The 11,253-nt window shown below is 45.1% G+C and overlaps 2 protein-coding genes and 1 long non-coding RNA gene across 13 annotated transcripts in view; 2 read left to right on the top strand and 1 right to left on the bottom strand.

Moving 5' to 3' along the window:
- LOC118316995 (ankyrin repeat and SAM domain-containing protein 1A-like) overlaps positions 1–7,087 on the bottom strand; it is a 57,396-nt gene extending 50,309 nt beyond the window's left edge. For 3 of the 7 annotated variants that reach the window (XM_035645380.2, XM_035645379.2, XM_035645383.2), the window contains exon 1: positions 6,496–7,086. In XM_035645380.2, the coding sequence (XP_035501273.2) occupies positions 6,496–6,674 (179 nt within the window). In that variant the 5' untranslated portion in view covers positions 6,675–7,086. Of the gene's footprint in view, positions 1–6,495 lie in introns of all 7 variants that reach the window. The other 4 variants (XM_047330666.1, XM_035645378.2, XM_035645386.2 and 1 more) reach the window with 2 other exon arrangements.
- Positions 4,066–6,727, top strand: LOC118317052. The gene is made up of 4 exons (XR_004795320.2): positions 4,066–4,295; positions 5,866–5,932; positions 6,088–6,193; positions 6,460–6,727. It is a non-coding gene; the product is annotated as an uncharacterized LOC118317052 (long non-coding RNA).
- Positions 7,088–7,991: 904 nt separating the features above from the next.
- taf11 (TAF11 RNA polymerase II, TATA box binding protein (TBP)-associated factor) lies at positions 7,992–11,253 on the top strand. Of its 5 annotated transcripts, none has more exons than XM_035645460.2 (6): positions 7,992–8,302; positions 8,529–8,743; positions 10,058–10,188; positions 10,306–10,393; positions 10,477–10,573; positions 10,686–11,253. In XM_035645460.2, the coding sequence occupies exons 2-6, from the start codon at positions 8,546–8,548 to the stop codon at positions 10,814–10,816; spliced, it is 645 nt and encodes a 214-aa protein (XP_035501353.2). In that variant the 5' UTR covers positions 7,992–8,302; positions 8,529–8,545; the 3' UTR covers positions 10,817–11,253. The 5 variants fall into 5 exon arrangements, with proteins under 5 accessions (XP_035501353.2, XP_035501352.2, XP_035501354.2 ...); XM_035645459.2 differs by having other exon boundaries at positions 7,993–8,302; positions 8,526–8,743; XM_035645461.2 differs by having other exon boundaries at positions 7,994–8,128; positions 8,526–8,743.

The raw sequence follows: 11,253 nt of genomic DNA on the forward strand, positions 1-11,253 counted from the left end.
ACTGAATTCAACCAAAGACAGTTCTGAATAAATAAGGGATGTAGCGCAGCAAAGTGTGGACCTTGTTGTATCACACTTAAAGCTTCAGAACACACCGAGGGATTTGATCAATCCATCCAGGGGTCGGATGAACCGGCGGATTTCATCGTGATACATTTCTCCACCTAGCAATATTAAACGCAGCATTCAAAAGCTTTAAAGTGTTAAAAAAATCGACGAAAATGTGTGAGATGATACATCGGCCCCGGCCATCTTTTGGATTCCAGGAGACGTGACATGAACGAGCTCATTCTACTCGTGTTCTCGGTCGCAGACACGCCTCCACTCCTTCCCTACGAATACACCTTGACCTCCCCGGCCTCATTGTTTGTTTTTGTCCGTTTTCTTTGTGTTATGCTCTGTGTGCATGGGAGGGACAATTGAGCATCATTAAGTGGGAAGGCATAAAGCCAGGAAGGGTGACACAGTGGTGCTTGTTGCATGCCGGGAGGCCTACAGATTTTGGACCGTGTCACTTTGTATCACAATGTTTGAATGCTGCAGATTATTGCTTAAAGAACAATCACGTTTGCATGGACCTGGATCTATTATATTGATGTATAAACCAATCAACGAAATGCAATACGTGGTAAACGTTATTCTTGTCACAGCCAAAGGGATTGCGAAGGCACGCGTCATTAAAGGGTTCGCCGACATGCAGCGATGTTTAGTGACTAAATGGAAAGCCACTATACTCATCTTTTCCCTTTTCTCCATTTGTTGTCTTGAGGTTTTCTGAGGTGAAACGAAAGAGTTCACTCACAAACAAGCAGCCGGAGGAGTCGCTGTCCCGAGCGTCGACGTCGTCCTGCGACTCTGACAGGGAACGTCTACTATCTTAGAAAACCCAGAAAACTGAGACACACTGGAGCATTCTCTAATTGTTAAGAGACAAGAAATAATTCATGAGTTAGTTATTATCATCGCTGCTTGACATTCCTACGAGAGAGACTTTGTACTTCAGACGACTCTCCCTCAACAAACTAATCAGGAATCTCCTGACCCACTTGGATGAAAACTATTTTAAGCCTACGACCATCAGATTAAAATAAAGATGGCTCCATAGAGTTTGGACACACACACTCACACTCTCACACACACACATATGTGGAATCCATCACTGCCACCGAGTGCTCTGTCAGACTACACAAACACGGGGCCGTAAAACGTAACGCGCTGAGCGGAGCGTCCCAAACTCAGATGCTCCAGGAATGCCAACACTGCGGTGTTAGATTTCCCAGCGAGCTCCGCCGCCGCTGACTGCTCCCTCCCGGGTCGACCCGGCTACAGTTTCTCTTGGTGCAGAGGTCAACAACTGATGAACTGTGCTGCTGCGTGTGAGAGTTTCGCTCCATAGTAATGATCTGAGGCTCTTGGTGAAGCTGTAAAAGCGAGAGGAGCTGGCCTGTTAACACCGTGGCTGCATGTACGGTACAGTACAGTACAGTACAGCAGGGAGACAGTGGGCACGAAGTTCGATTCCTGCTGTGAAGCTGTGGTCTGCAGACACACCGTCACACTCTTTACACAACCTATTGACAAACGAGCAACTAGAGATCAAATGTCACTTCAAAACAAAAGCTTGTTTGTGAAATTAACCAAAATTAACAAAGAGAAGCTCCGAAATGATTAATGAAGTCGATCGACCGGACGGCAAATTGACAACAGATCATTTGATATCATTAAAAAACTGAAATAATCAAAACACTTTCTCAGACAAAAAGAGACTTTAAATATAGATGATAAAAAAGCAATAAAAAGAATATTAGATATAGATATTTAGCAGCTAAATTGATGACATCATCATGATATCAAAATGCTGGACAGGTCCGTCAGAATATTAGATCATCGTACCCATTTTTTATTTCATTTTGGCGTTAAATATCAGTGTGCGGGATTTATATAATACAATATTCTTCTTTCTTTTTCATTTCGTCACGAATTAGGAGCGTAACATTTTGGAGAATCGTTACGCTGCTCGTTAATCCGTGAGCAATAAAACTTGTTTAGGTTTTGCTGAATTTTTCTCCGCTTTTGTTGCTGGAACAATAATTTTACATTTGAGCTAAACAAAAAAATAAATGTAATCCCACGACTGGAACGTTTACCCCTTCAAAATAAAAATGGTGACTTAAATAGTTTGCCAAAAAATCCAAAAAGGTCCACTCTATAAAGACCATCATTGAACGACGGCCAGTCTAATACCTAATATTCACGAGTTAATCCCTGGGAAATCTGGGAAAAGTTTACAGGAAGTTAAAAAGAGAAAGGTTCCTGTATCCGCCCTTTTGTCCTGATCCCGCCTCTAAACTTTAACGGGTCCTTTTTGGCCCGTGTCTCGTCCTTTCACCAAGTTTCATCCACATCATTCCTGCTGACACACAGATGAACGGGACAGGAGCGAAGAACATAAACCTCCCTCGGCAGGCGGAGGTAACGTAAGGAATTTTGGGTTTTTTTAAAAGAGGGACAGAATGTGCCGGTTGTTATGCAGCAGATATGCTCTTCAGCTGACACCAGCCTGACAGCAGCATGGGTTGGCCTGGCACAAGCGCCAGAAATTGTGGACGTAATGAGATGGAATGATCTGGAGTCGTGCCCGAGCCCTCTTTGAAATGCGAAGAGTGTCGTCACGCTGGCAGAAATTCTTTCAGGGAAAACATGAAACAGAACTGAAATGCTTCAAATCTTCATCAGCAAAAGTTCTGAAAGGGCGAGTCTCCTCTAAATAGGTGGTCCGGCTTTTGTCCAAATGACTGACATCTCAATTTTCTTTGTAAAACATCAACCAAAAAAAGAGTATATAATGGTCTTCTGGGGGGCTACTATGAATATGAAAGGCCGCTTCGTTCTGCGCTTTGTCAGCGGGACAAAAGGACGCGGCTCTGAATCCCAAAGACGAGCCCTCATCTCATCTGGCTAAGATCTCGGGGCGTCGGTCCAGAAGCCCCACGGTTCATATCCCCCCTCGGTGGCCTCGACCTACTCTGCCTGCCGGGGGTGGACTCGTCTGACCTCCGGTTCCGACCGCACAGCAGCAGCAGCTGCCTGTGTTTGGACGACCCGTGGGACGGGAAGTGCCGGTGAGGAGCTCTTCCTGTCCACCTCTCTGGGATCAAAACGGGGTCATGGCAATAAAAAAAACTCACAGCACACGAATGCCCTGAAATGGGCCAGAATATTGTTACAATCTTGACTGCATTAACGAAAGCGTCACCGTGACCTTCCTGCACGAGGAGGCCCCGCCCCGGCTCGTTCTGGTGTTAATGGAGCGCCGCAGAACAAATGTTTTGAGGCGGGTGGGAGGCAAAAGTGTTAAAAACACGCAGGGGTCAGCGTCGACCCCCGTGGCAGCAGCCGCCACCGCTGGGACACAGCCTCCGGGGAGAAGCAGACATTCCTGCAGAGCAGAAGCTGCACAACTGCCTGGTTACAACAACACGACGGGTCTCGACACGCACGCCATTCCAGAGCGAGAACAGCAGAAACAAATCCAGTGGATAACACACACACGCACGCCTTCAAAGCAAAGTGGCAAAGCTGATTAGGTCGGGTGGTTTTCATGTGTGCGGCCCTGTGCACGTGACGCCTGATGTTCTGCTGAGACGAGTCTGATTAAAAAAAAACGACTGTTAAAGCCACAGAACAACTTAAATTAAAGACGTTTTATCAAAACAAGTGGAGGTTAACGTGCCTGTGATAAAGTGGAACACACACACACACACACACACACACACACACACACACACACACACACACACACACACACACACACACACACACACACACACACACACACACACACACACACACACACACACACACACACACACACACACACACACACACACACACACTGTAGTAATTCACTGTGAAGACATATTGACATTTTCATTATGCAAACTGAATCAAATGTGCACAACAGCAACGATGCCCCAGTGGAGCCGTGTGGTCAATAATCTCTGCTTCTATCTTGGTTTATTCTGAGAGCTCAGGTGTCCACGAGGCAGCGAGGTTGTCCCACCGTTAGTTAATTCATTTCCTTACAACAAAGTCTGGCCAATCATTTCCCCGAGCTGCCGTTGTTGCCACACATTGATTGCTCAAGTACGAAGGAGAAGATGACACAACGGGCCCCTCGGTCCGCCCACAGCTCGGAGAGGTAGAGAGAGAGAGACTGCATGACATCGCAGTATTGGATTTTTATTTTATTTCATGGTTTTTCCGATTGTTAGGGTTTAATGTAATTACCTCGGGTAAGTGACACGGCAAGAACACTCGTCCCTCAGACGATGACGTCTTGATTGACAGACCTTCACCTCCATGTGCTCAGTATCAACATGAGCTGGCAGCACTGAGCCTGACCACAGGTTTACCAGCTGCCGGTGGTCAGGCAAGGGTAGATATTAGAGCCACAACAGTTAATAATCGATGACTAATCGACTACTAAATTAATCACCAACTATTTTGATAATCCATTAATCGGTTCAAGTGGTTTTTATGGGGGAAAAACTTCAAAATTCTCTGATTTCAGCTTCTTAAATGTGAATATCTTCTGGTTTTTTTGCCCCCCTGTGACAGGAAACTGAATATCTTTGGTCAAAACATCATCTTGAGGGTTTTGAGAAACACCATCAACACTTTTCCCCATTTTCTGAACCAAGCAACTAAAATCGGTTAATCGAGAAAATAATCAACAGATTAATCGACGATGAAAATAACCGTTAGTTGCACCGATATCGTGACCAGTATCAGGTCCGATACTGTGCTCATCTACTCGTACTCCGGCTCTACAGCATCACAGATACAGACGAGCAGGAAGGCGGCGGCCGTGAGCAGAGGAGGAGCAATGTCAGCACTTTGTTATCGTACAGTAGGCAAAGGATATAATAACAAAAACTTAGGGCAGACTGCAAACTAGGAATATCTGATGAAGATAAAAGGTGTTTTTGATCAGTTATTGACAGAAACTGAGACGGTGTTAAACAGAGCGACCTCTGTAACCCAGGGGCCCATCTCACGAAACAAATTAAAGTTATGTAGGTAATGTGGAGAAGCTCGGCCCCAACGCCCACGACAACCACGTTGACCTGAACGGAAACAATCCCAAAACACCAGACAACCACATCTGCATCACGTCGCGAAAAACATCACGCACATTGTACAAAAACCCAATGACGATCATAATATTTCATGGTAACTGAACAAAACTATCCAGGATGCGAAAGCCGCGACTCAACAAAATTCCAAAGGTATATTTCGTCTCTCTTCTATCTAGCCATCCATCCATCTATCTACATACCTGTCCGTCCATCCATCTATCCATCTATCAAACTATCTATCTATCTATCCATCTATCCAACAATCCACCTATCTATCTATTTATCCATCAAACTATCTATCTATCCTTCCATCCACCTATCTATCTATCCATCAAATTATCTATCTATCCATCCATCCATTCATCTATCTATCCATCCATCTATCAAACTATCTATCTATCCAACAATCCATCTATCTATCTATTTATCCATCAAACTATCTATCTATCCTTCCATCCACCTATATATCTATCCATCAAACTATCTATCTGTCCATGTATCCATCCATGTGTCCATCCATCTATCCAACCCTCCTTCTCTATAGACATGAGACGTCTCTTTCTCAACACTAAGCCTCTTCTTTTCTTTCCTGGTTGGTCTTCACATCGCATGTACAGTAGCACAATGGCCACCTCCACTTTGGACACATCGTGAAACTGCATCATACGGCCTCACAGGGAATTCATCCTATAACTCGTCCCATCGTTTTAATATTTCCCTGCAGGCAGCACAGACAGAGTCGGAGGGGACTGTACAGTAGTCGAAGAAGAAGAAGAAGGCCCGTGGTCGAGGTGAGGAGAATCTGATGTGATCTCACAAACAGGACAGAACCACGAACCAGTGACCTCTTTCAAATCAGACCTTCTTAAACCTCACGGGACCCAATACTGTACGTTGACTGTAGCGAGGAGGAGTTCAACGTACGGTATCTGTCAAACTTCCCCAGGCGGCAAAACCTTGTCCGACCTATACGAGGAAGATCTCGTTCCAGAAGATGAATGTGAATCTGATGTTGACTGCACAGAGAGTTGGGCCCTCTGGAGCAAACACACGTGAGTTTCTATATCTGCAGATCAGACAGAGTCTGGGGGGGGGCCCTGAGGGGCCAGGCCCTGGTCAAACAGGAGGGGGGAACTCCTCCAGGTGCGTCTGGTTCTGGTTCGGTTGCACAACATGCTGCTGGAGCACATGACGGTGAATGTGCTAACAAAGAAGCTCCTGCCTCTGCGCTGCACGGGGGGGGGAAGAAACACATGACCTCCGTCGAGGATATTTAAAAAGGACTGAGTCCTCATCGTGATCATATGCTGTGTGACAGGGACGGTGTTGGTCTTCCACACCCGGCGGCCCCTACCTGAGCAGACTGGAGAGCGGGTGAGAGGAGGCGCCGTGCCCGCCGCCGGCGCCGCTTCCCCCGGTGCCCGACAGCCCGCTCCCGGTGCCGGCGGTCTGCCGCTTCCCGGAGAGGAGCTTCTCCACCGCGGCCAGGTTCCCCGTGCGCGCCGCTTCGAGGAGCTCCTGCTCCTTCCCCATCGCGGAATCCCGGGAAAAACACAACAGGAGGAGGACGAGGGAGGAGGAGGAGGAGGAGGAGGAGGGAGGAGGGGGAATTCCTCTGCGATCCTTCCTTCTTTCCTTCCTGTTCTCCCGGTCTCAAGTGGTTCCTCAGCGCCGCTCCGCTGGCCTCCCGCCTCCCGCCGCCGCTGGCTCCGTCCGTCCGTCCGACCCGACCCGCGGTGCCGCTGGAAGCTCCGCGGGGAGAAAAAGTTTGGTTCAGCGGCAGCTCGGCACCAGCATCGGGCAAACTTCCTCTGACCAGACCCCCGGCGCCGCGTCCGTCACTTCCTCAAAACGGCCCTTTTTCTTTCTGCGGCTTTCCTCCGAAACCCTTCTCTCACACACACACACACACACACACACACACACACACACACACACACACACACACACACACACACACACACACACACACACACACGCACACGCGCGCGCGCGCGAGCCCCCAAACACTCCCGCCCCTCGCTGCGTCACAGACGAGCTGGATGGGCACGCACAAAATGGCGCCTGGCTTCAGAGAGTCGGCGGCCGCGCTTCATCCAGTGCTTCACGCATCTGTTCTTCTTCTTCGTTTTCTTTTTTCTGGCGGTTGGCAGACTACTTGTAGGCGCGCATTACCGCCCCCTGCTGAAATGGAGTGTGGATCAGAATGGTGAGAAAAAAATAAAAATAAAAATTACTACTCTATATTCTTCTGATAATTCCGCTCTTTTCCAGGAAAATGAATACTGCTCTATATCCCAGATGCCCTGCGTTCATCTGCATTTTTTCTTTAATATTCAATTAAATGTGTTCTCTTCCTAGTTTATGTTGTAAAAATCTGCTTTTCCTGCTGATATTTGGGACAATACATAATTTCTCCGACCACTCCTGTGATGATCCACAGCATATTTCCAAACCTTTTTTAAAAAAAAAACATTAATTGTTTTATCCACATATATCAGTCACTCATCCACATTATATTAGTTATCGTCAGATGATTTAATCTGTTCCAAGATATAAACACGTGACGTCACTAAAATCTGAACTCGTCAACAATGCGGAAGAACATTGTTTTGGATTTCCTTTAGAAATAAAAACAGTCAGATCCCCTCATGGTTATGAACTAATACTTTTCATATCATCAGTTTGTGATAATAATAAAAAGAGGGGGGCGATTAAAAAAAATTGTAATAAAATAACATAATTTGGTTAATTAAAAGCATGTTAAGTACAACTTAAATGGTGGCTCTGTAGTTAAACAATTGTTTTTAATATTGTTTTATAAGTAATGTTTGGCTAGCAGTGTTAATAAAGTTTGTTCAAAAACGGAACCGGAAATGCAGTCAACAGGCTATTAAACGTTAGCATTTCTTCTCTACTATCACAACACTCTTCACAGGCTCAGCGGTTTGATTTGAAGTGAAGTGAATTCACACTGATCGCGAAGGGTTCGTGTCCGTGTACATGAATATACGTCTGTTTGTGTATTTGTGTGTTTTTTGAGCGAGAGACATTAATGCGTTACGTGTTAGCCGCTTCGCTAACTAGCGTCAGTTGCTGAGCTAACGTTAGCTTAGCTCAACCGTTAGCTTTGGCTGTCGACTGACTCCTACTTTGTTGATGTTGGTGCATCTTTTATACTCATGTTCTTGGCTTTTCATTTTTAATATATTTAAATAAATCTGATCATTGTTTTCATATTGTACATAAATATAAATGGCACAAGTCTGTGAGCTTTTAGTTAGATGGAAATGTCTTTAAGTTTTCTCCAGACTTGGGCTGAGCATAGAAACAAGTCAAATCCAACTGTTCAACTTCCTGTATCACCATATTCATGTTTTGCAGCAGTCAGTCACTGGGTGATCATGGCTGACCCCGCAAGGATCAAAGTTGGTGATTCATCCGAGAGGACGAACTCTGCCGCAGAGCAGCAGAACCCTAAACCCTCTGAGGCTGATCCAGCGAAGACCCCTCACCACCAGTCCAGTCACCACCAGTCCACCGGTGAAAACAAGGACGCGTCCTCCTCGCAGGATCAGTCAAAACAGGACGAGGCGAAATCTGTGAGTTCTTCTCAAGCTTCATTTTCCTCTTATTGATGAATCACACGAGCTTTGCACCACCGCCTGTCTGGAGACACCAGTTCATACCAGTGGTGATCTGTATCATCCATCCGTCGTCTACCGCTTTATCCATCCTCGCTGGAGCCAATCCCAGCTATCATTGGGCCACATACAGAGACAAACAACCATTCACTCTCACATTCACACCTACGGTCTATTTTACAGTCTCCAATGAACCTAACCCCATTCTGCATGTCATTGGACTGTGGGAGGAAGCCGGAGGACCCGGAGAGAACCCACGCATACACGGGGAGAACATGCAAACTCCACACAGAAAGGCCCCAGTTGGTGTGAACCAGGATTCGAACCCAGAACCTTCTTGCTGGCGAAAGTGCTCACCGCTACACCACCGTGCAGGCCTTGCTGATCTTTGTACATAAGATTAAATGAGATCAGATGAACCTTTATCGGTATCACGCAGGAGACAATGAGGGCTGCAGCTATCGATTATTTACATTATCAATTAATCTGTCCAATATTTTCTTGATTTTTTTTTTAGAGCTGCAACAGTTAATCGATCCGGTTAGTAATCTACTACTAAATTAATCTCCAACTATTTTGATAATCGACATTTTTTATCCATTTCATGAACCAAACAACTAATCGATTAATCGAGAAATAAATCGACAGATTAATCGATTAGTTGTTTGGTTCAAATGTTGAAAAATGTCAATCGTATTTCCCAAAACCTCAAGACGATATTTTGTTTTGTCCACACACCAAAGATATTCAGTTTATTATCACAGAGGAGCAAAGAAATCAGAAAATATTCACATTTAGAAGTTGAAATCAGAGAATTTTGACTTTTTTTCTTATAAGAACTACTCGAACCGATTAATTAATTATCAAAATAGTTGGCGGTTGATTTAGTTGCCTATTACTTATCGAATAATTGATTAACTGTTGCAGCTCTAGGGACAATTAAATTTGAGTCTGTATTTTGAGGGGAAAAAGAAAAGAAAAACTCAGTCTGCCTTGTATAATATCAAAAAAAATCAGAGATGGAAATTTGAGAAGGTGCCACCATTGTGGACACAATATTTGATCAATGGACAAAAATGTGTGTATGAAATATGTTGGAGTATAATAAAAACATATATATATCACATGTACATTACACTCAGCTGACGCTTTTGTCCAAAGTGCATTGGACCATGAAGATATTACCCAAGTACCTCCATATACAGTGGAACATATATTCGATATATATGTAAAATAATATATAAAAATTAATTGACTCATTCGCTGTTGAAGGAATCAGCAGCTGGAGAAGACGAGGAGGAAGGAACCTCGGGCCAACCTGACTCCAAACGGCTGAAGGTGGAACCAGAGAAGAAGAAGGAGAAGCGCCACAAAGTGGACGAGGACGAAATTCAGAAGATGCAGTAAGTTGTTATTTTTTTGTTCTTTTCATTCTTTAAATCCACAATAGCCTTGAGTTGCTGAACGTCATGACCCCTGACCCCCTGAGCCTCTGCTCCTCCTCCTCTGGCGTCTCTCAGGGTTCTGGTGTCGTCCTTCTCCGAGGAGCAGCTGAATCGCTACGAGATGTACCGACGCTCCGCCTTCCCCAAGGCTGCCATCAAGAGGGTGCGTTCACTGACACCGACAGTGTTTTTATCTTTGAAACTATTATATTCATGTCTGTTTGTTTCTTTTTTTCCCCTCCCTAGCTGATCCAGTCCATAACCGGGTCGTCCGTGTCTCAGAACGTGGTCATTGCCATGTCGGGTATTTCAAAGGTGTTTGCGGGGGAGATAGTTGAGGAAGGTAAGTGGCAAAGAATGTTCCCACCAATCATTTTAAATGCAGATATTTAATTTGGCAAATTTTTCCCTGCTAACGTTGTTGTTTTCTTCTTTCTTCTTCTTTGTCCTTGCAGCGCTGGATGTGTGTGAGAAGTGGGGGGAGACGCCCCCTCTTCAGCCCAAACACATGAGGGAAGCCGTGCGCAGGTTGAAGAGCCGCGATCAGATTCCCAACACCAAGCACAAGAACATTCTCTTCCACTGATGTTTCAGTGTGTGTGAGTGAGGATGATGATGACGATGATGACGATGATGATGACGACGACGGTGCCGTCACCATGAAACCTTTGTGACCCACAGACTGATTCTTCTCTCGCTGCCCGACCGAGCTGTAGAACCGGTCGACCCGTCGTTCACCTCAGTAAAAATGATATTCATGTATTATGGTTGTAAATAGTTTTGTACCTGGAAAATCTGAATTGTGTTTTTGTTCTTGTGCCTGTTGTTTTCGAGGAAGGATGTCATGGTTTTTGGAAGTTTAATGATAATGGAGCTTTTTCTTCCCGGATTTGACAGGAAATTAATTTCATTTTCAGGTTTTATTTTGAAATCTGTCAAAAAAACTGACTCACGAGTAAAATAACCTTGATTTGTCTTTTAAGAATATTGCATTTCCTATTAAATCTCAAAAGGCACAAGTGA

This window comes from Scophthalmus maximus, chromosome 3 (assembly GCF_022379125.1).
Source record: "Scophthalmus maximus strain ysfricsl-2021 chromosome 3, ASM2237912v1, whole genome shotgun sequence".
Taxonomy (NCBI): Eukaryota; Metazoa; Chordata; class Actinopteri; order Pleuronectiformes; family Scophthalmidae; genus Scophthalmus; species Scophthalmus maximus.

Bases quoted from the DNA above. Each gene is read 5' to 3' on its own strand.
- taf11 (XM_035645460.2), top strand. From the start codon at position 8,546: ATGGCTGACCCCGCAAGGATCAAAGTTGGTGATTCATCCGAGAGGACG. The intron at 8,744-10,057 runs GTGAGTTCTTCT...TCGCTGTTGAAG, and splicing joins AACAGGACGAGGCGAAATCT to GAATCAGCAGCTGGAGAAGA. The intron at 10,394-10,476 runs GTGCGTTCACTG...TCCCCTCCCTAG, and splicing joins CCAAGGCTGCCATCAAGAGG to CTGATCCAGTCCATAACCGG.